The following is a 24,222-nucleotide window of genomic DNA, read 5'->3' as shown; positions in this document are numbered from 1 at the left end:
TTTGAGTATCTACCAACAAAAAAAAGGGAAGAAAGAGTCCCTAAAAACTAGTAAGACTTTTACTGCTTCACTTTTTATTTCAAAAGCAATTTACTTATTTGATATAAAGACAGGTACCTCAAAATATTTGAAAAGAACACGAGTGAGTGTCTCTCTGAAGTGAGAAGGACATAATACCGACTCGATAATCACAACTCGGCGGTCTCTGGGATTCACCAATAGATGCCTGAAAAGTGACAGTTTTGGCTTTAAAAATAAGTAAAAGTTTTTATTCATTTTGGTAAGTCATACAATTTGTTAAGAATAGTGAAACTGTACTACCTTAGCTTAAGATACTTTATCACAAAAAGACATCTTCATTTTATTACCCCAGAAAGATAACATTTCTGACCTCTTACTACGTACCGTGCAATGTACTAGGAACTTCATTAACTTATTTATCTCAGAAACCTAAAATTATAGCCTACTATGATTACCAACTTGAGCCATTACACAGATTTTTTTTTTTTTTTTTTTTTTTTTTTTGAGACAGGATCTGGGTCTGTTGCCCAAGTTGGAGTGAAGAGGTGCAATGTCACCTCACTGCAACCTCGGCCTCCTGGGTTCAAGCCATCCCCCTGATCTCAGTCTCCCAAGTAGCTGGTACTACAGATGTGAGCCACAGCACCTGGTGATATTTTCTTTTTTTTAGGTTACAGTAGTATATGCTCACAAAGCTCCAAATATTATGACATGTAAAACCTGCACAATACAAAAACCTTACATTCCTACTACCCAGAACTACCACTGATAGAAGTTTGTATATTTTTTTCATTCTTATGACTGTATGGGGGTATGTTTTAACAGAAATATTCATTCTATAGATGTGGTTCTTTAACTTGCTTATTTCACTTATCAATGTATCCCACACACCACACACAGGAAGTAGTACCTTCCTGTTCTACTACATACAGATGCAGAACTCTTTTTTAAGAGCTGCATGGTATTTCACTGTATGAATGTAGAATAATTTAATTATCAGTTCACTTCATTAATGAACATTTCATTTTTAATATTTCCTTAAGTCTGCCAGTTTTCTAGTCTTCAAATATATTTTTGAAAAGTTTGAAAATAAACATGTAAAAATGGCAATAGAAGTCAATTTTTTTGGGGGGGGGGGTGCCTCACATGTAATACAACCAATTACCACTATGGCATTAGGAAAATCTATCTAATCATAAAAGTTAGAAAACAAAATGTCTCTTACCTGAAATATAGTATGTGGATGAATTCCTTTAGGTAGGAATATAATTCTTCTGTATTGATATTATACTGAACAACTCTGACAGGCTGTAAAAAATTAAAATGATTTATTAATTTATATTAATAAAATAATATCAAATTAAGATTAAAATGTAATTATTTACTAATGCGTTTTCTGGGAATAAATTAAAAGCAATTTGTATTGAGAATATAAAAATTAAATACGCAATAATCTCTTAAATTAGGAATCCTTAAGAACTGGAATGTCTAAGATGGCAGAATGTTTTAGTCTGTGGTAATGGAAGTGTGTGTTCATAGGAAGTAAAGAGCTTTGCTCACATGCATTTTTCCTCCATCTGAGTTATTATTTTGACTTGACTGATAAAAATCAGCATTGAGGCCAGGTGTGGTGGCTCATGCTTGTAACCCCAGCACTTCGGGGGCGCTGAGGTGGGTGAATCACTTGAGGTCAGGAGTTCCGGACCAGGTTGGCCAACATGGTAAAACACTGTCTCTACTTAAAATAAAAAAATTAGCCAGGCGTGGTAGTGCGTGCCTATAGTCCCAGCTACTCCGGAGACTGAGGCAGGAGAATCACTTGAAAACCCTGGAGGAGGCTGCCGTGAGCTGAGATGGCTCCACTGCACTCTAGCCTGGGCAACAGAACCAGATTCCGTCTCAAAAACAAACAAACAAAATTCCCAGCACTTTGGGAGGCCGAGGAGGGTGGATCACCTGAAGCTAGGAGTTCAAGACCAGCCTGGCCAACATGGTGAAACCCTGTCTCTACTAAAAATACAAAATTTAGCCAGGCATGGTGGCATGCGCCTGTAGTCCCAGCCACTCCAGAGGCTGACATGGGAGAATCGCTTGAACCCAGGAGGTGGAGGTTGCAGGGAGGCAGAGGTTGCAGTGAGCCAAGATTGTGCCACTGCACTCAAGCCTGGGTGACAGAGTGAGACCCTGTCTAAAAGAAAAAAAAAAAAAAAATCAGCATTGAATAAAAAGCATCAAAGGCTTCCTCAAATACTCAACTTGGTTTAGCCCCTGTTAGTCCAAAAACACTGGCATCTTCTCTTTTGCAACATCGCCACACTTAATTACTTGTAAAATGTCCCCCTTTCTGCTAGACTATAAGCTCCATGCGCAAGAACTATTTCTGGCTTGCTTACAGCTCCACTCCAGGTACATAGTAGGTTGTTCATAAATACGTGTGATAAAAATGACAACAGAACACCATTAACACAAAAACAGCCTGCATACATATTACCAAGTCATGAGTGCTAAGTCAATGCTAATATATAACAATGGCTTCACTTATGATCCTCAGAAAGCTCTAAGTACTCTGATGTATCATTGGCAGACCTCTTTTCATTTACTCTTTCAAAAGAAGGACCATCAGCCTAACTTCTTGATTTTATGTGGCTTAAAGATTCCAAACCATATACAGTCAAATATAAATAATTTTTTATGTATCTGTCTTTTTAAATGAAGATAAAAGCTTGGCCGGGCGTGGTGGCTCACGCTTGTAATCGCAGCACTTTGGAAGGTCAAGGCGGGTGGATCACCTGAGGTCAGGAGTTCAAGACTAGGCTGGCCAACATGGCGAAACCCTGTCTCCACTAATAATACCAAAAAAAAAATGGCTGGGCATGGTGGCACATGCCTGTAATCCCAGCTACTTGGGAGGCTGAGACAGGAGAATTGCTTGAACCCGGGAGGAGGTGGTTGCAGTGAACACAGATCACGACACTGCACTCTGGCCTGGGTGATGGAGCGAAACTCCATCTCAAAAAAAAATATATATATATATATATATAAAAGCTCAAAGCACTAAGAAAAGTGGCAACAAGAATGTACAGGGTCTAATCCAGTCAGAAACCTATCTGGTAACACAGTAATGCCAAATGTGCAGTGCAGCGGTGTGATCTCAGCTCACTGCAACCTCCACCTCCCAGGTTCAAGCGATTCTCTTGCCTCAGCTTCCCAAGTAGCTGGGATTACAGGTGCCTGCCGCTACACCTGGCTAATTTTTGTATTTTTAGTAGAGATGGGGTTTCACCATGTTAGCCAGGCTACGCTCAAACTCCTGGCCTCAAGTGATCTGGCCACCTCAGCCTCCCAAAGTGCTGGGATTACAGGTGTGAGCCACCACACCCGGCTTCCAACACATTTTCGAACATCAAACCACCAATATCTACCATATTTCTGGCTTGTCCAAGGATTTGTAGAAAATTTTTAAAGCGATGAAATGATTCCTTAATCAAGTATAATTAAAAAGATTGCTGGGCCAAGTGCGGTGGCTCACACCTGTAATCCCAGCACTTTGGGAGGCCGAGGCGGGCGGATCATGAGGTCGGGATATTGAGACCATCCTGGCTAACACGGTGAAACCCCATCTCTACCAAAAAATACAAAACTTTAGCTGGGCGTGGCGGCGGGAGACTGTAGTCCCAGCTACTCGGGAGGCTGAGGCAGGAGAATGGCAGGAACCCGGGAGGCAGAGCTTGCAGTGAACCAAGATTGCACTACTGCACTCCAGCCTGGGCAACAAAGTGAGACTCCGTCTCAAAAAAAAAAAAAATTTCTGATGTATGTCAATGCCAAATATAAACTGCTGATATAAACTGCTGGTCTTGTCTATTCTGCTATAACTTGTGTTTTTTTTGTTTTGTTTTTTGAGATGGAGTTTCGCTCTTGTCGCCCAGGCTGGAGTGCAATGGCTGATCTCGGTTCACCGCAACCTCCACCTCCCGGGTTCAAGCGATTCTCCTGACTCAGCCTCCCGAGTAACTGGGATTACAGGCATGTGCCACCACGCCCGGCTAATTTTGTATTTTTAGCAGAGACGGGGTTTCTCCATGTTGGTCAGGCTGGTCTCGAACTCCCGACCTCAGGTGATCCGCCCGCCTCGGCCTCCCAAAGTGCTGGGATTACAGGCATGAGCCACTGCGTCCGGTCAACATGTGTTTTTATAAAACCAAATATGCTCATATGCGATTGCTAAAAAACGAAATAATGTCAGAATGTTATAGTTGTATTAGTTAATATTAGACAAGCTAAAATTACAATAGAATTATAACCTTCATCAAGAAAAAGAAAGTCATCAACTCAGTTATCACATAGGTAGATAATGCTTCCAGATCTATTCATAAAAGAAGTTTAAATAACTCCCTACACCAGCAATTCTTGCCTCAAAGTGGATCCATGACTCTATTGGGTTGCATTTTCTCCTAGTCGCTACTTAATAACAGTCCCACTGGCTCAGAGCTTGCTATCATCTGCATTGAATCAGAACCCACTGGCTAACATTTTCAATCCATGACTTCATTTTATTTTCATTTGTTTATTTTTGAGACAGGGTCTCACTCTGTCGCCCATGGTGGAGTGCGGTGGTGCGATCTTGACTCACTACAGCCTCAACGTCCTGAGCTCAAGTGATCCTCCCACCTCAGCCTCCCGAGTAGCTGGGGACTACAGGTGCACACCACCTCCACAATTGTATTTTATTTTATTTTTTTGAGACGGAGTCTCGCTCTGTCACCCACGCTGGAGTGCAGTGGCACAATCTCGGCTCACTACAAGCTCTGCCTCCCAGGTTCACACCATTCTCCTGCCTCAGCCTCCTGAGTAGCTGGGATTACAGGCATCCGCCACCACGCCTGGCTGAATTTTTGGGTTTTTTTTTTTTTAGTAGCAATGGGGTTTCACCGTGTTAGCCAGGATGGTCTCCATCTCCTGACCTCGTGATTGCCCACCTCGGCCTCTCAAAGTGTTGGGATTACAGGCGTGAGCTACCATGCCCAGCCCACGATTTTATTTTTAATATTCCCTAAGATAGCCTCCAGCCACACTCAGCTGCCTGCCAATCCTATTCAAATTTTGTGGAGGCATCAATTATTGTTTTTGCTAGTACTCTTGATTACAAAGTTACATAGGTTTTGTATGGTCTACCTCAATCTTATTTTTCCCATAAGCCTGTTTTGTTTTGCTTTTTAAAATGTACCATTTTGCAGAACAAAGGTATTTTCTGGAATGCATATGTAATGTTACTATGGTAACAGCTACATCTCATTTTTTAACAAGTGAATTTTATAGCATGCAAAGTCATTCCTTCTACTGGTTGTAATTTCTAATCTACCATGAGATTAAATCTGTACTTAAATCTGTAATTTCTAGCTGTGGCAAGAAACTTTTTAAAAGTCTATTTTCAAAATTCTTTGGGTTTTGAAACTATAAATAAGGGAATAAATATCTGATATGTTATAAATAAGAATAAAATAATTCAGTGGTTATAAGACTTATAAAAGTATTTTACTGAGGTTAAATTTTTTCTCTTGATATATGATTCCATTTACATAAAATGTACACAAAACACAAATCTATATCAACAGAAGGTACCCCCTAATGGGCTGAGGACAGCAATGAGAATTTAATTGTAAATGGGTATTAGGGATTTTACTGGAGTGATGAAAATATTCTAAAAGTGGTTTGTGGTGGTAGTTGTACAACATGATATACTTATGGTGTGCAAAATTAGACCTTAATAAAGTTGATTTAAAAAGAGAAACATTTCCTTGGAAATATAGCCATAAAGTATATATTTAGTACTGTTTTTGTTCGTTTGTTTGTTTGAGACGGAGTTTCGCTCTTGCCCCCCAGGCTGGAGTGCGATGGCGCGATCTCAGCTCACTGCAACCTCCACCTCCCGGGTTCAAGCGATTCTCCTGCCTCAGCCTCCCGAATAGCTGGGACTACAGGCATGTGCCACCACGCCCGGCTAATTCTGTATTTTTAGTTGAGACAGGGTTTCACCATCTTGGCCAGGCTGGTCTCAAACTCCTGACCTCGGGTGATCCACCTGCCTCGGCCTCCCAAAGCACTGGGATTAAAGGCATGAGCCACTACGCCCGGCCTTTGGTACTGTTTTAATCAATCTTACTTGAAGTCATATTTTAAAATATTTTATAGCACCGTATTTATTTTGCTAATTTGTTTTTTTTTAAATACCTTAGGCATGCCAGCTCTTTTTATCACACTAGGAATTATACATCTTGGACCAGTTTCTCCGGCAAATCCACACCTGCAAATAAATGGAAAATTGAAACAACTTACAGTATTCTTTTAAATATTTGTCACAGAAACCAATTTTCCCTGTATTCATTTCAAAACAATGGCCACAATAGCATTTGAAAATACCTCTGATGTATTTAAAGGGATTAAAAAAAAATCACTCCACAAAACTAATAAGTTAATACTATTTATTAATGCTTGTGTATTAACAGAAAAAAATTCTATCAAATTAGTGATACTCAAAAAAACTAATGTAATATTTTAAGGCAGCATTTACTTTTTTTTTTTTTTTTTTTTTTTGAGATGGAGTCTGGCTCTGTCACACAGGCTGGAGTGCAGTGGCAAAAGATCTAGGCTCACTGCAAGCTCTACCTCCCGGGTTCACGCCATTCTCCTGCCTCAGCCTCCCGAGTAGCTGGGACTACAGGCGCCCACCACCACGTCCGGCTAATTTTTTTTTTTGTATTTTTAGTAGAGAAGAGGTTTCAACGTATTAGCCAGGATGGTCTCAATCTCCTGACCTCGTGATCCGCCCGCCTTGGCCTCCTAAAGTGCTGGGATTACAGGCGTGAGCCACTGTGCCCGGCCAACTTTTTTCCTAGTTGTTAATTTTAGCAGAATTTTAGGCAAGACATGTCTATAACTCTGAATCTGTACTACATTACCTGACTTCATTCATATAATTCATCTGTATCACTCATAATTCCATCATTCTAATATTGTTAGCTCCCATATTGGTATATTCACTTTCAGTCTTCTTATGATTATGCATACATATTTGACAAAGTTATAATCACACTTCATACATAATTAACTCATATGGTAAGCTTCTGCCCATATTAACGTAATCTTCATTGCTATCATTTTCACTTTTTTTTTTTGAGGCAAGGTCTCGCTCTGTCGCCCAGGCTGGAGTGCAGTGGCACAAACTCAGCTCACTGCAGCCTCCGCCTCCAGGCTCAAGCGATCTTTCCCCCTCGGCCTTCCAAAGTGCTACGATTTCGGCACAACACTATGGCCGGCTAAACTTTGTATTTTTTATAGAGTTGGGTTTCCTCATGTTGCCCAGGCTGGTCTCGAACTCCTGGGCTCAAGTGATCGGGCCGCCTCAGCTTTCCAAAGTGCTGGGATTACAGTATCATTTTTAAAACTGCATTATTTCATTATTTTAAAAACGATGCTCTTGAGTATTTAGCTATTTCCATTTTTGTTTCATGTTAGTAAAACAAAATTTTGCTAAAAACGTTGCTAAAAATGATCATCATACTAGTTTAGTCTTAACACCCTGTCTTCTTGTCCTGTCTAGTTTTTGGTACTGCTCTCCTCGTATTCCCAAATAATTATCTCCATCTCCTCCTATTCCCATCTCCATGTTTCCTTGCATCAGTGCTCCTCAAACATCTCAGAATGCAAGCCATTAGACTTCAATTTCTTTTTTTTACTTCATATATTTATCTTACCATCCTCCTGCTGTCTTTTTCAAATATAGCTTTCTGCTTATTTCTTCCAAGTACAGCCAAAATAATTATCTTTGAATAGAAGCCTCATACTGCTTATTATGCTTTCAAAATAATTTTTATAAGAAAATACAAATAAGTAAGGGTCTTGCATAGAACAATAAGAGAATGTCATTAACCAAGGACTATGTTTAATCCAATTCTGGAGTTCCTGAGGTCCAATTTTTAAATAGGCTCTTTTAAACACTTAGTGAATAAACAGTTATTAAATACCTACTATACGTCAGGAAGTGCCTAGAGATACAAAAAGATTTTTCAAATGTTTCATTTTCATAAACACATATATGATGTAATTGCCTGTTACTTCCCTCTCTGTTGAGCCCATCACAAAGACTCTTAATCTGGGGTCCCAGGACCACAATGACTGTCTGCCAATTCCCTGAAACTGTGTGTAAATATCTTAGGGTTTGTGCATTTGTGGTTTTCATCCAGCCATTAAAGAGAACTATGCCATCCGAAAGGGTCGAGAAACTCCTCTCTAGTGTTTACACGTTGGTTTGTTTAAAACATGTCAAATCTAACCCTAGAGTTTAGGGGAGCCAACAAAGGATTTCCAGAGTGTTATCTGTAGGGTTTCACCTCTTAATGTGCCCAGTCTCCCTAATTCCCGAGGAGCGAGAGCCCTGTCTGAAACATCTTTGCATTTTCAGCACCAAAATAAGCTCCGTTCAATATTTTATGATGAAATACGTCCTCGAACATTTACATTCCGTTGGCTGCCTTCCACATCTGATGAGCCCAGGGTAAGCGGGGTCTAGGTCACGGTTGTCATCCCCTACGCAGATGATTCCAAAGGGTTTGTTGGGTTTGGGGTGATGACAAGGGGCGGCGAAGAGGGCAATTCAATCGAAGCTTCCTGGGCCTCTCTGGGAGTCAGACTCCGATCCTCGAATTCGCATTGCCCATGGAGGAAATAATAAGGGTTGTTATTTGCAAGGGCGCTGGTTGAAGAAAAGGGAAGGCCCGGAGCTGCCCAGCGAGTCGGCGATGAGGATCCAGGCAGTGCCTGGGGCTCGGCCACCCGCCCTCCCCTCGGGTCGAACACAGCTGGCGTCACGGCCACTCACTTGGTAAAGGCCTCTCCCAGGTCGATCACGACCGCTGTCTTCTCTCCGCCGCTCCCCAGGCCCTCGTAGAGCGGCATGGTAGTAAGGAAGACTGAGAGAAGAGGGTCGCAGTCTCCGCCGCGAACAAGCCTCGGCGCTCGGGGGGCGGGGCTGGGGCTCCGGCGCTCGGGCGGCGGCGGCGGCGGGGGCCACGAGCGGCGGCGGCGCGCCGGACCCGGGCTGTCCAAGGCTGTGCCTCACCCCGCGTTGAACCAAAATTCTTGCAGGTGCGGCCGTCTCCAGGACTAGGGGAAAAGAGGCGCTGGCAGGCGCGAATCCGAGTGCGGGTGTGCGGAGGCCGTGGCGATCAGGCGCGCCGGGCGCCCCGAGGGGGCGGAGCCGGCCTCCCTGTCATTCCCGCCCACCACGCCCCAAAGCCGCACCCACGGGCGGCTGTGAAGAGGTTCGGCCTCAGCTCACTTTGAAAAGGTCCCTGAGGACCTGGCGGCGCGGGGGTCCCCGAGAGACGACGCAAACCCAAAGCTCTGATTCACGCTCTTGGGGGGCAAAAGATGCTGAGCCACTGTTCTGTGCTAAGCGTTTTGCCTAATATTTAATCTTCTCAAGAAATACCAAGAATATGTGTTTTCTTATCTGTGGGAACCGACGCTCAGAGAGATTAACTTTCCCGGCGTCCCACGGCAGAGCCAGGAGCAAACCCACAGACTTCCTAATTGCAAAGCCTATGCTACTGATGCTTTAGAGAATAATACATACAGACCATGCTTTAGTTAGTAGTCTTTCTGAAAGTTTTTATTTTACTCCAGAATTAAGCTAAAGTAGCATCTGTGAATCTATCTATGGAGGAGCGGTCGGGATGGTTTAGTAGAAGGAGCATTGAAGCAAAGGCCCCTATTAGGTTGGTGCAAAAGTAATTGCTGTTGTTGCTGTTACTTTTAACATTTACATTACTGTTTACATCTTTGTCAGTTCACAGCTTTCTGTGAAAATATTTTTTTCTGCAAATATTAGCTCTAACTGTATCTATGCATAGGAGTGGAAAAGACTGTCAAAGGAGAGGCTGTACAATAAGAAAAGAGGTTCAAGGGTAAATCGGTGAGGAATAGCAATATTTAGCTGACGTACTGGGTTGAACGTCCTCCCAAAATTCTTGTCCACTGGGAACCTCAGAATGTGACCCTATTTGGAAATAGAGTATTGGCAGATGCAATCAAGTTAAGATGAGGTTATACTGTATTAAGATGGTCCCAGCTATCTGAGCGCAGTGACTCACATCTGTAATCCCAGCACTTTGGGAGGCTGAAGTGGGAGGATCCTTGAGCCCAAGAAGTCTAAGGCTGTAGTGAGTCAGGATTGTGCCGCTGCACTCCAGCCTGGGCAACAACAGAGTGAGAGCTTGTCTCTCTCAAAAAAAAAAAAAAAAAAAAAAAAAAAAAAAAAAAAGCCCTACTCTAATGGTTGGTAACAAGAGTTAGTGGGGTAGTTGGGAATAAGCTATTTCCATAACAAAAACTAATGCTGTAACAATGCAGAAATTTGGAATGCGGTATTAGTAAAATTCATGTTTAAGTCCAAATTACTGATCAATGATCCTCCTTGAAAGCAAATTGCCGGAGATAGGACGATGAAGTTGGAGTTATCATGAGGAAGAAAACTGTAAGAAACGTGGGAAGAGATTAAATTTTTTGCTTAATAGGGTCAGAGTATTTGAATAGGACCCCTCACTTGGGTTCAGATTCTGTTTCTGCCACTTTCTGTCAGGTCCCTAATACCTCTGATCATCCACTTCCTTATCTGTAAACTGTTCTGCTGCTTCACAAGGTATTTGTAAGGATCAATTTGAAATTGTTTCTGAAACTATTGAAATGATGAAGTGTTGTTATTACCCATTCTATGTTTTCCATGACAGCTCACCAGCTGTGTTTGTTTCCTAGGGACTGCTGTAACAAAGTACCACAAATGGTGGTTTGAGGCAACAAAAATTTATTCTTTCACACTTCTGGAGGTGAGAAGTCAGAAATCAAGGTGTCAGCAAGAGCAAGGTCATGTCCTCTTTGAAGGCTCTTGAGGAGGATCCTTTCTTGTCTTTTTTTTTTTTTTCTTTTTTTTTGAGCTGGAGTCTTGGTCTGTTGCCCAGGTTCGATCTCAGCTCACTGCAGCGTCTGTTCCCCGGGTTCAAGTGATTCTCCCGCCTCAGCCTCTCGAGCAGCTGGGATTACAGGCGCCTGTCACCATGCCTGGCTATTTTTATTTTTATTAATTTTTTTTATTTTTAGTAAAGATGGGATTTCACCATGTTGGCCAGGCTGGTCTCAAACTCCTAACCTCAGGTGATCCGCCTGCCCTGGCTTCTCAAAGTCCCTGCCGAGCCTTTTTTTTTTTTTTTTTTTTGAGGCACAGTTTCGCTCTTGTTGCTCAGGCTGGAGTGCAATGGCGTGATCTCAGCTCACCACAACCTCAGCCCCCTGGGTTCAAGCGAGTCTCCTGTCTCAACCTCCCTAGTAGCTGGGATTGCAGGCACGTACCACCACGCCTCGGCCTCCCAAAGTGCTGGGAATACAGGTGTGAGCCACTGCACCTGGCCAGTTTTTTTTTTTTTGTTTGTTTGTTTTTAAACAGGGTCTCTCTCTGTCATCCAGGCTGGAGTGCAGTGGTGCAACCTTGGCTCACTGCACTCCAGACTGGGCTCAAGCTATTCTGCCTCACCTTCCCAAGTAGCTGGGACTGCAGGCACGTGCCACCTTGCCTGGCTAGTTTTTGTATTTTTTGTAGAGAGGGGTTTCACCATGTTGCCCAGGCTGGTCTTGAACTACTGAGCTCCGGTGATCTGCCAGCCTCAGCCTCCCAAAGTGCTGGGATAACAGGCGTGAGCCACCGTACCCGACCTTCTTTCTTGCCTTTTCCTAGCTTCTGGTGGTTGCCGGCAATCCTTGGTGTTCCTTTGTTTCTAGATACACAACTCCAATTTCTGCCTCTGTCATCACTTGGCCTTCTTCCCTGTGCCTCTGCAGTTTTCGCATTATGTACTCCTCCCTGTGTCTTCACATGAGTTTCCTTCTGTTTGTCTCTGTGTCAATTTCCCTCCTTTTTTCTTAATTGTTTTTCTTTTTTTTAATTCTGTATTTGCTGAACAAATTTCTCTCTTCTTGTTTATTTTTATTTTATTATTATTTTTTGAGATGGAGTTTCACTCTTGTCACCCAGGCTGGAGTGCAGTGGCACGATCTCAGCTCACTACAACCTCCGCCACCTGGGTTCAAGCGATTCTCCTGCCTCAGCCTCCCAAGTAGATAGTGCCTGGAATTACAGGCACCTGCCACCATGCCTGGCTAATTTTTTGTATTTTCACTAGAGACGGGGTTTTGCCATGTTGGTCAGGCTGGTCTCAACTCCTGACTTCTAGTGATCCACCCGCTTTAGCCTCCCGAAGTGCTGGCATTGCAGGCATGAGCCTCTGTGCCCAGCCTCCCTCTTCTAAGGATATCAGTTACTGGCTTAGGGTCCATCTTAACCCAGTATGACTTCATCTTAACTTGATTACATTTGCAAAGGATCTAATTCCAAATATAGTCACATTCTAAGATTACTGGTGCACAAGAATTTTGGGGAGGACAGTATTCAACCCAGCACACAAGCGAAATGTTGGTGTTCTCCATGGTTCTGCTCTTGAACCTCTTTTCTTATTGTACACCCTCTCCTTTGCCAATCTCTTCCACTCCCATAGATACAGCTAGAGATAATATTTGTTGAGTTCTATTTGCTAGCTCTCCTTGCTATACATAATCCCATTTATTCCTCACAACAACTTTATGAGTTAAGTGTTACTGTTACTGGAAAAGGGTCTCAATCCAGACCCCAAGAGGGTTCTTACACCTCGCACAAGAAATAATTCAGGGCAAGTCCATAGAGTAAAATGAAAACAAATACATTAAGAAAGTAAAGGAATAAAAGAATGGCTACTCATAGGCAGAGCAGCAGCGTGGGCTGCTTAACTGCTTATACTTATCCTTACTTCTTGATGATATGCTAAACAAGGGGTGGATTATTCATGGATTTCCGGGAAAGGGTTGGACAATTCCTGGAACTGAGGGTTCCTCCCCCTTTTAGACTATATAGAGTAACTTCCTGATGTTGCCATGGCATTTGTAACTGTTTTGGTACTGGTGGGAATGTCTTTTCATGTGCCTTGACATTATATTCTTCATGTTTCTTTTGTTTGGGATTAAGTGAACTTGGACCTATGGTTTTATGGTTTTCATCAAATTTGGAATATTTTGACCTTTGTTTCTTCAAGTAATTTTTCTATACTGACTCTTCTCCTTTGGGTAGTCCAAGTACATATGTTATTAGGTGGTTTAAAGCTTTCTCATAGCTCACTGATTCTTTCTTCTTTTTCCTTTTTCTCACTTACATTTTTTCTCTGTGTTTCTTTTTGTATAGTTTCTACTGTTTTGTCTTCATGTCTATTAATCTGCTCTTTTGCAGCATTTAATCTGCTACTAATCCCATCCAATGTATTTTTCACCTCAAAATTGTATTTTTAACTTCTAGAAGTTAAATTTAGGTCTTTTTCTTTGTATCTTTTTTTTTTTTTTTTTCCCAGACAGTTTTGCTCTGTCACCCAGGCTGGAGTATAGTGGTGTGATCTCCCTATTGCAACTTTCGCCTCCTGAGTCAAGTGATCCTTCCACCTCCTGAGTCAAGTGATCCTTCCACCTCAGCCACCCAAGTAGCTGGGACTATAGGCACATACCACCATGCCCAGCTCTTTTTTTTTTTTTTTTGTGGAGAGACAGGATTTTGTCATGTTGCCCAGGCTGCTCTCGAGCTTCTGGGCTCAAGCAATCCACCCATCTCAGCCTCTCAAATTGCCGGGATTACAGGTGTAATCTGTGCCTAGACATTCTTTGTATCTTCTATGTCTCCTTAAACATGCTTGTGTTTTCCTCTACCTTCTTGAATGTATGGACTATAAAAATAATTATTTTAGTGTTCTTGTCTACTAATTCTTTTTTTTTTTTTTTTGAGATGGAGTCTTTGTCTTCTAGGCTGGAGTGCAGTGGTACAATCTTGGCTTACTTCAACCTCCACTTGCCTGGTTCGAGCAATTCTCCAGCCTCAGCCTCCTGAGTATCTGGGATTACAGACGTGAGCCACTATGGCTAGCTAATTTTTTTGTATTTTTAGTGTAGACAGGGTTCACCATGTTAGCCAGGCTGGTCTCGAACTCCTGACCTCAGGTGATCCACTCGCCTCAGCCTCCCAAAGTGCTGGGATTACAGGTGTGAGCCACTGCACCCGGCTTGTCTGCGAGTTCTACCACCTGTGCCCTTTCTGGTTCTATTTCTATGTTTTCCCCTTGTTATGAGACGTATTTTTCTGCATGACTGTTAAGTTTTGATTAGATGCCAGACAGTGTCAGTTTTACATTGTCAAGATGCTGATTTTTTTTTTTTTTTTATTTCTTAGAATATTCTCAAGCTTTGTTCTGGAATGCAGTCAAGTTACTCAAAAATAGTTTTATCCTTTTGGGGTCTGCTTTGGTAGATGGGACTAGAACAGCCTTTAGGCCAGAGCTAATTTTTCTCAACTAGTGAAGTAAGACCCCTCTTTTAGTATCCTACCTAATGCCTGAGGTATTACAGGGTTTTCAACTGTGGTTGGTGGGAACACAAACACTTCCAAGTTGTATGTTAACTTCAGGGAATTAATCTGCCTTCGCTTTTTTGGTGTTTTTTTTCCCCCAGGCTTGAGTAGTTTCCTTACATGCATGTAGCTAAAAATTCAAGGAGAACCCTGTGCAGATTGCCAAAGCTTTCTCTCTTTTTGTGCAGCTCTTTCCTCCTTCTACAGCTTTCTCCCTTTGGTACTGTCCTCTGCGAATCCTACTGCTTTAGCCTTCCTGAATTTATGACTTTGTCCCTAGTGGGAGCAGTGTAGATTCCCTCTCCCTGTGCTTCATCCTGGAACCTCCAGACAACAGGCTGAAGCAATCACAGGGGTTACCTTGCTTGTTTCCTTTCTGTCAGGGATCACTGTCTTGCACTGCCTATTGCTTCCTATCTGCAAAACATTGTTTCATATATATTATGTCCTGTTTTCTAGTTGTTTTAGGTTGGAGTCCCTGTTACTCTATCATGTCTTACAGGAGAAGTCCCTCCAGAAACTAATTTTAAAACCAGCATTTTGTATAAATAGTTGTGTCAGTTATCTATTGCTGCCTAACAAATTTTCTCAAAATGTAGTGGCTTAAAACAACCCCCACTTATTTGCTCATGATTTTGTGTTGATAATTTGGCTGGGCCAAAACGGTAGTTCTTACATTCTACATGGTGTCAGCTAGGCTCACTCATGTGTTTGCAGTCAGTTAACAGGTCAGCTGGGGACTGGCTGGTCCAAGAAGGCCTCAGTCACACGTCTGGCAGATGGTGGTGGCTTTCAGTGGAGCCCGTCTCTCTCTGTGACCTCCTACCCTCTTGAACATGAAACCAGTTTTATTTAATTGATAACAGAAGCATACCAAAACCCTGAAAGCTGAAGTTGCTAGGTTGCTTAAGGCCTACCTTTGGAAGTCACACATCACTTCTGTCTCAGGCTATTAGTTAAAGGAAGTCACAAGCCCAGCTTAGGTTCTGGGGTGGGGAAATAGACTCCATTTAATTATTGGAAAGGGGAGTGAATTCACACAGTGAAGAAGCACAAACACAAATAATTACAATTCTTTATAGTAGATTGTCATAGTAACTAGTTAACAAAACATGTATTTAATGGCATCATTTGTTTGAAACTACCTTCTGGGTTAGAGGACAGTCTATTATAAGGAAATAACTAGTTTATTTTGGCTTAAAAACCTTATTGTGGGAGGACAACCCTTTAGGCCTTTGCCATGAGCTATGAGGTGTCAGGATGTGGACTAGAGAAACTATTGGGCTATAAGTGGCTAGGAGATCAATGTTAATACCCTCCATAGAGAAAGAGGAAAGGGAAGAGAAAAAAGGAGAAGATAGAAAAACATAGTAGTAGTTCACAAAGTATGGGAAAAAGAATTATCTTCTTCCATCTGTGAGGCAAAAAGGACTCTTTCCATTGCATGGAACAGAATCCTAACTCAAAACTGGCTTGCTTAACTGAAAATCCTGAAATAGAATGGGGCATCAAGCATGGCTGGATCCTGTGCTAACAGTGCAATCAGAATAGTTCCATCTTTCTGTTTTCCTCTAGGTTGGCTTCATTCTCAGGCGAGCTTTCTCCTTGTAAGGGCAATGTGGCTCCCAGAAATTACAGATATATACTGACCAGTATAGCCATACCCAAGAGAGAAAACTTCTCTTTTTAAAATTCCAGCACTTCTGGTGCTGACTGGCCCTGCCTCAGTCCATGTTCATACTTGAACCATGAGCAGGAAAATTAGATACTCTTACTGGCCAGGTCTTCTGCCCATTGCTGAGGTGGGCTCTGCCCTGTGAGAACTAAAGGACAAAAAGTGGGGGAAATGTGGTTTCTCAGCAGAAAACCAGGGTATTTTTCTTAGAAGCAATGGGAATAGATGATGGACAGGCTGAAGCAATGGAAGCCGTAAGCTGCCTCTGTCCTTTCCTCTCATACACAGCCTATTTTACTCCATTCCCACTGTACTGCCTAACCTAAATGAAGATAATAATGAGTCCTTGGAGCCCATGTTGATAAACTGCTCATTCTTAGTCACCAGAGCCCTCCTAAGAGCTAATGATCACTGCCTCCAAGAATACTCAGCTTCTTTAACTCAGAAACTGATGTCAGGTCCAGAGCGGCTGGGAAGGTGACCTAATCTTAGCCTTCTGAATGTGCTATAAAATCCCTCTAATGTTTGGTTGATGAAGAAGAGTTTTCATCAGCATCAGTGACTCAAGTAGTTGCATTTATAGTTAGAAGTTTATTTTATAACCAGAGTCACGTAGATCCCTCTCCTTCCATCTTTTCCTGTCCTAATGAGTTGCAAAGTCCTGTAGATTCCAACTCTCTGCAATCAGAAATGTGTCACCAGCTGTTTAATTGGTCTCTGGCCTCTCCACAGTCCACTGTCTATACTGCAGGCAGAGTGAGCACTCTAAAATGCAAACATAGTCATGACATTCTTCACTTAAAATATTTCAATAACACTCTGCAGTTCTCAGATAAGGCAGCTGCTGTATCAGCCAACCAGTAGTTTCCCAAATGTATCCTGCTACTTCACACCTCCCATACTGTGCCTAGAATGTCTTCTTTATCTAACTGCTTTCCTTTTTGTCTTTCCAAATTCTGCGAAAGTATAACCTCCTTTGAAAAGCCTTCTCTAGGCCGGGCACGGTGGCTCAAGCCTGTAATCCCAGCACTTTGGGAGGCCGAGACGGGCGGATCATGAGGTCAGGAGATCGAGACCATCCTGGCTAATACGGTGAAACCCCGTCTCTACTAAAAAATACAAAAAACTAGCCGGGCGACGAGGCAGGCGCCTGTAGTCCCAGCTACTCGGGAGGCTGAGACAGGAGAATGGCGTGAACCCGGGAGGCGGAGCTTGCAGTGAGCTGAGAGCCGGCCACTGCACTCCAGCCTGGGCGGCAGAGCAAGACTCCGTCTCAAAAAAAAAAAAAAAAAAAAAAAAAGAAAAGCCTTCTCTGACCTCTGGTCTATTTTAATCTATTTTAGATCTTCATCTGGCCTTTCACGGCACCCTGTGCATATTATAGCACATTAAAACACAAGATCCAGGAGGGCAGGTATCTTTTTCTGCTTAGTTTGCTGTTGTATCCCCAGTGCCCAACATAGCACCTGCGCATGGTAGGTTCTGGATAAATATTTGATAAATGACTAGCACCTATTACTGTAAAGTAGTCCTTTATTTACTGTGTCTTCACTCTGAGATTAGGAACTTTATAGGCCAACACCTAGAGAGGACTGAGTATGGACTAGGCACTTAGTAGTTTTTTTGAATAGATAACAGTAGCATGAAAATGTGATCAGCTGAACGGTTCTCAGCTCACCTTGAAGCCAATTGGCAAGGGATAGTAGGAAACTTTTTCAGAGTCTGAGCACGCAGCTATCCATCTATGTGACTGACCACAATAGTGGTTTTGAAACTAACTTCTTAAAGAAAATTGCATGCCACATTTCATGAATGCTTATAACATATTGTAATAAAACTTAAAGAATGAGCTAGAGCCCACAACCAGTTGAAATTATGGTAGTGTATCCTCTTCTAAGAAAGAGAAGTAATTCACCAGAGAAAAGTACCAGGAACTATGTTAAGGTCAGGACACAGTCAGGCTGATTTATTAGATTCTTCATTTCTGTAGAACCAGACAATGAAAATGTATTGCCAACTACAAGGTATGGCAAAATCCTGAACCATCAATCACAGAATCAGTTATCCACACATATTTATACTTGTAAAGGGAGAGAAAATTGGCTAAAATATTTAAGAAAGCTTTTTATAAACCATTCATGGAGCATAAAACTATTCATTTGCTGACCTAACATTGTATTTCACTAATATTCTACTATAAATGATTTTCATGCTGTGCCTGCCAATGGACAGACAAAATACCTCAGGCTGGCATCAGATGTGAAATTGACCCTAATGATTTAATTTTTTTATATTGTTGCTAAGATGAGAGAATGAGGCTTTTTTGTTCTTTCTAATCATTTTGTTCTGTTAGTCTCAACCAGATAAGTTTCATATTTTACAAATAAAAATGGTTAGGTTGATCTGATTTTTAAAAAATGATTGGAAGTAGAATGATTTGAGAATGTCAGTTACAGTTCTGTTACTCTAAGGTCTTGTTTACATTCAAGGCAATGATGGAAAGAACATTATTCCTTAGATATTTGACCTATGCATAGTAACATTATGGTCTTGTTGAGGCATCAGTAGGATATATTGTTAAAGAAAAATCTATTGATAGGGAACTTTTAATAAATTACACTTTTTTTGAGACGGAATTGCCCAGGTTGGAGTGCAGGTACAATCTCGGCTCACTGCATCCTCTGCCTCCTGGGTTCAAGTGATTCTCCCGCCTCAGCCTCCTAAGTAGCTGAGATTACAGGCATGTGCCACCATGCTCAGCTAATTTTTGTATTTTTATTTTTGAGACAGAGTCTCACTCTCTTGCTCAGGCTGGAGTGTAGTGGCGTGATCTTGGCTCACTGCAAGCTCTGCCTCCCGGGTTCACGCCATTCTCCTGCCTCAACCTCCCGAGTAGCTGGGACTACAGGTGCCCACCACCATGCCCGGCTAATTTTTTGTATTTTTAGTAGAGACGGGGTTTCACCATGTTAGCCAGGATGGCCTCAATCTCCCAAAGTGCTGGGATTACAGGCGTGAGCCACGGCGTCCCGCCAATTTTTGTATTTTTAGTAGAGATGGGATTTCACCATGTTGGACAGGCTGGTCTGGAACTCCTGACCTCAAGTGATCCGCCCGCCTCCGCCTCCTAAAGTGCTGGGATTACAGGCATGAGCCACCGCTCTTGGCCAAATTATACATATTTATTTTAGAAAATTCCTATTTTGTTAACAAAGCAACGATTTTTCTTTCCTTCCTTCCTTCCTTCCTTCCTTCCTTCCTTCCTTCCTTCCTTCCTTCTTTCTTTCTTTCTTTTTCTTTCTTTTTCTTTCTTTCTCTCTCCCCTCCCTCCCTCCCTCCCTCCCTCCCTCCCTCCCTCCCTCCCTCCCTTCCTTCCTTCCTTCCTTCCTTCCTTCCTTCCTTCCTTCCTTCCTTCCTTCCTTCTCTCCCTCCCTCCCTCCCTCCCTCTCTCCTCTCTCTCTCTCTCTCTCTCTCTCTTAGACAGAGCCTCGCTCTGTTGCCCAGGCTGGAGTGCAGTCTCGGCTCACTGCAACCTCCACTTCCCGGGTTCAAGAGCTTCTCATGCCTCAGCGACCCGAGTAGCTGGGATGACAGGTGTGTATCACCGCTCCCAGCTAATTTTTGTATTTTTAGTAGAGACACGGTTTTGTCCTGTTGGCCAGGCTGGTCTCAAACTCCTGGCCTCAAGTAGTCTGCCCACCTCAGACTCCCAAAGTGCTAGGATTACTGGTGCAAGCCACCATGCCCAGCCAGCAATGATTTCTTGTCTAGTATGTGCAGGCAGAGTGCTAAGTCTGGTATCTCAGTTAATCCTTGCAAATCTTTATTAATCAACATATGAAAAATATCTCCTGCTCATAGAGGTTAAGTAACTTGTATGAGGTCATACTGCTAGTATGTGACAAAATTTGGACTTGCTCTTCCTATCACCCCACATTGCCTTTAGAAAAAAAAAAATGACAGCTAAATTATACATGTGTTCATCAGGCACTCCTAAAGGGAAAAAAAAATCTGGAGCCAAACCATTTAAATAAATGTGACAAGATATATCTAAAATTAAACAGTGCATTGAAGGGTGTGATTTGTTCTGCTACAGAAAACGTATTCCCAGACAGTCTAGATTATGTCTCTGATCAATATGCTCAGTGAGGGAAGGATATTCCATTTTCTGAAAACGATCCCACACATTTCAGCTGCAAATAGTTAATTAGTCATTTCATAGCCAGAAAGAAGGGAGTAATCCTTTAGTGTCCATATGGCATACGTTTTCCAAGCTTATTTTTACATTCCCTTCAGTTCTTTCAATCCCAGCCTGAAAAGATTACTTAGATGATTTAGCTGTAAAGAAATGTCATCCTATACACTCTATCAGGACATGCATTGAGCCCCTCTTCTCAAAGGCCTTATCAGACAGAGGTTGTTTGACCAATGGGGCTTATTTCTCCAAGAAACAAATTCAAGTAACAGAAGCACTGACTGGAAATTTTGTACTAAGGAAATACTGTTAAAATATTTTAGATGTGATAATGGCATTATGCTTATATAATTAGGAAAGAACTCTCTTTTAGAATTGCATGATGAAATATTTATGGGAAAATGATATCATGCCTGAGATTTACTTCAAAATAATGTGGAGAGAGAGGTTAGTGAGTTTGTAGACGGGGCAGATGGGCCATAGGTTGATGGCGGTTGGCCTGGGTGATGGCTATTTGGGGGTTTATTACACTAGTATGTATATGTTTGTGTATTTAAAAAATGTTAAAAAATGCACTCACATCTGGAAATATATAAACAAAAAAAGAATATAACAAAAGAGAAAGTTAAAGCTTTTTTAAAAAAAGAAAGAAAAAAGAATAATAAAAAATTTAAAAGTTAAGATTAAAAACCAGAAAATATGCAACTAACAAGGCTGACTCACATGTTGGGATGTACATTCACTGTGTAATAATCCTTACCTTCAAGTACACTATTTAGGGTAGAACAACAGTACTCAAAGTATGTTTTGAGAGGATTGTTTGTTGTCCATAGGCATCGGTGTGTATCAGCCAATATTTATATCAGGACAACATTTTCATTACTATTTTGGTGTAAGAAATTTTGATGTGATTTTTCTCGTTGGGGTCGTCCAAGAAGAACATACCTAAAAGAACTCCATTTTCCCCATTATTTTCTGGGAGGTTTTGTTGTGATCATCGTTGTCATTGTTGTTGTTCCTATTTTGTGGTACTGTTTTCTGTAGTGGCAACAATTGGGATTGTGTGAGGTATATATCCCATGGCATGTGGGGTTCTGCCACAGTCGTCTGTCATTTGGAAATATTTGAGAGGCACTGTTCTAATGATTGAGTCTAATCATAACGTCTATATTCTCACTAGTCATTAAAGATTGGTAAAGCCTAGTCACACATCCTTACAGAAAATAATATGCCATATTGTCTAACGTTGTCAGAAGGCATCACGAGAAGGAAAGAGAAAACTGTCAGTCTATGCCCTGTAATTCAGGGACAAGGGTGGAGGCAAAAGCAGAGTAGCATATGTTCAACTGAAAAGTGGATAAAGAAAGTGTAGTACAGCCATACAAAGGAATATTATATAGCAATTCAGCAACAAAAAGGAATGAACTGCTGAAATACCCTACAACATTGGATGAACGTCAAAATCATTATGTTAAATGAAAGACTCCAGATACAGAAGATAATATATGATTCAATTTATGGGAGCTGTTCACAAAAGGCAAATCTATACAGATAAAAAGTAGAGTTTCCTAGGGCCAGGAACGAGAATGGACATTAATTCTAAATGGACATTAGGGATCTTAGTGGGGTGATAGGCATGTTCTAAAACTGGATTATGGTGATGGTTGCACAACTCTGTAAATTTACTAAAAATCATTGAATTGTATGTTTAAAGTCAGTGAATTTTATGATATTTAAATTATATGTCAACAAAGTTTTTTATAAAAATCAAATCAGCTCTAAAGTATTATTTTTCACTTTTCTTTTGATATTTTTGAGTGTATGAGATGTGGCAGTGATCAAAGCTAGTGGAGTGGTATAGCCCAGAAAGAAGGTTTGCTTGTCACATCTTACAATGTTCCAAATGCCTGACTTGGAATTTCAGTACCAAGAAGCTTTGTATAAAAAATTGTTGTCACACTTTGGGAGGCCAAGGCAGGCGGATGACCTGAGGTCAGGAGTTCAAGACCAGCCTGGCCAACGTGGTGAAACCCCATCTCTACTAAAAATACAAAAATTAGCCAGGTGTGGCAGGTGCCTGTAATCCCAGCTACTTGGGAGGCTGAGGCAGGAGAATCGCTTGAACCTGGAAGATGGAGGTTGTAGTGAGACGAGATTGCGCCATTGCACTCCAGTCTAGGCAACAAGAGTAAGATTTCGTCTCAAATAAAAAAAAGAAAAATTGTTGGTGTGGGGTGCATGTCTTTTAGAAGTGTTTGAAAGGCCTTCTTGTTATCCTAGGGAAAAGGCTTCTCTTCTTCAATTCAGAGTCAATCCCTGCACTCAGGCTCTGGGCCTCATCCCTCATACCTTCTCAGTGGCCATGCTTCCTCAGTTATACCTGCCTCCTTCTGTTTCTTACCAGCATCTTTTTAAAAAAGAAAATCCTCCCTTAACCTTATCTTCCCCTCTAGATACTACCCTATCTCTTTTCTTTCTTTCTTTCTTTCTTTTTTTTTTTTGAGACGGAGTCTTGCTCTGTTGCCCGGGCTGGAGTGCAGTGGCCGGATCTCAGCTCACTGCAAGCTCCGCCTCCCGGGTTCACGCCATTCTCCTGCCTCAGCCTCAGGAGTAGCTGGGACTACAGGCGACCGCCACCTCACCCGGCTAGTTTTTTGTATTTTTAGTAGAGACGGGGTTTCACCGTGTTAGCCAGGATGGTCTCGATCTCCTGACCTTGTGATCCGCCTGTCTCAGCCTCCCAAAGTGCTGGGATTACAGGCTTGAGCCACCGCGCCCGGCTACCCTATCTCTTTTCTATTTGATCTTTGTGAAAGAGTTGTCTACATTCATTGCCTCATCTTTCTTTCTTCCCATCATTCCTTAACCTATTGCACTCTGGATTTTGCCACCTGACCAATATTGCTCTTGCAAACCACATCAGTTTCTTCTTTGTTTGCTAAATCCAATGGACATAGGTCAGTGTTTAGCCTACTTGATTTCTCTGTAAATTTTCAAACTGTTGACTGCTCTCTCCTTGAAACTTTCTCTTCCCTTAGCTTCTACAATACTACTCTTTTTTGGTTTATCGCATATATTATAGATATTTCTTTGGAGTTGTCTACTACTCTATCTCTTAATGTTAATATACTATTCTCTACCATTTTGTCTTGGGGTCACTTATTTTCTCACCTCCACACTTGCTACCTCAGTTATCTTATTCTCTTTCATGGCTTCATTTACCATCATATACTCATGCCCAACCCCACTCTCACACAGGCTGTAACTTCAGCTCAGATATGTTGCTTGAGCTTAAAACTTTATTATCCAACAAAACACAGACAAATTCTTTGCAGACATCCCACAACCACCTTAAACTCAACATGTCCAAAACTTAACTACTACTAATCCTTTGAAAAGTGTCCCCATAGCCTACATTTTTTTAAAATCACTATGAAAGATCTTTCAGGAGCCCAGTCTGGAAACCAGAAATAGTTTTCTCAACTCCTCCTTTCCTTTTACTTCCTATTTTCCATCAGTCATGAAGTCCTGTGATTTTTCCTTCTCGTATATCTTGGGTCTATTATCTTTTGTCTTAGTCTGTTCATGCTGCTATAACAAAATACCATAAACTAGGTATCTTATGCAAAACAGAAACTTATTTCTCATAGTTCTGGAGGCTTGGAAGTCCAAGATCAAGGTGTCTAGTGAAGGCCCACTCCCTAGTTCACTGAATTGTGCCTTCTCACTGCAACCTCACATGGTGGAAGGGGCAAGGCAGCTCCCTGGGGCTTTTTTATTCTTTCTCAAAATTGGGGAACTAATCCT

General features: G+C 41.8%; 1 protein-coding gene across 1 annotated transcript in view; it reads right to left on the bottom strand.

The window, feature by feature from the left end:
* ACTR10 (actin related protein 10) overlaps window positions 1-9,218 on the bottom strand; it is a 35,796-nt gene extending 26,578 nt beyond the window's left edge. The window contains exons 1-4 of the mRNA XM_010357689.2: window positions 8,900-9,218; window positions 6,253-6,325; window positions 1,247-1,329; window positions 118-226 (exon numbers count right to left, since the gene is read on the bottom strand). Coding sequence (XP_010355991.1) covers window positions 118-226; window positions 1,247-1,329; window positions 6,253-6,325; window positions 8,900-8,976 — 342 coding nt within the window. The 5' untranslated portion in view covers window positions 8,977-9,218. The remainder of the gene's footprint in view (window positions 1-117; window positions 227-1,246; window positions 1,330-6,252; window positions 6,326-8,899) is intronic.
* Between the last annotated feature and the right edge of the window lie 15,004 nt (window positions 9,219-24,222).

The sequence above is a fragment of the Rhinopithecus roxellana genome, chromosome 5, assembly GCF_007565055.1.
Source record: "Rhinopithecus roxellana isolate Shanxi Qingling chromosome 5, ASM756505v1, whole genome shotgun sequence".
NCBI lineage: Eukaryota > Metazoa > Chordata > Mammalia > Primates > Cercopithecidae > Rhinopithecus > Rhinopithecus roxellana.
Note: the sequence above shows the minus strand (reverse complement) of the source record. Positions and strands in the feature narration are given on the sequence as shown.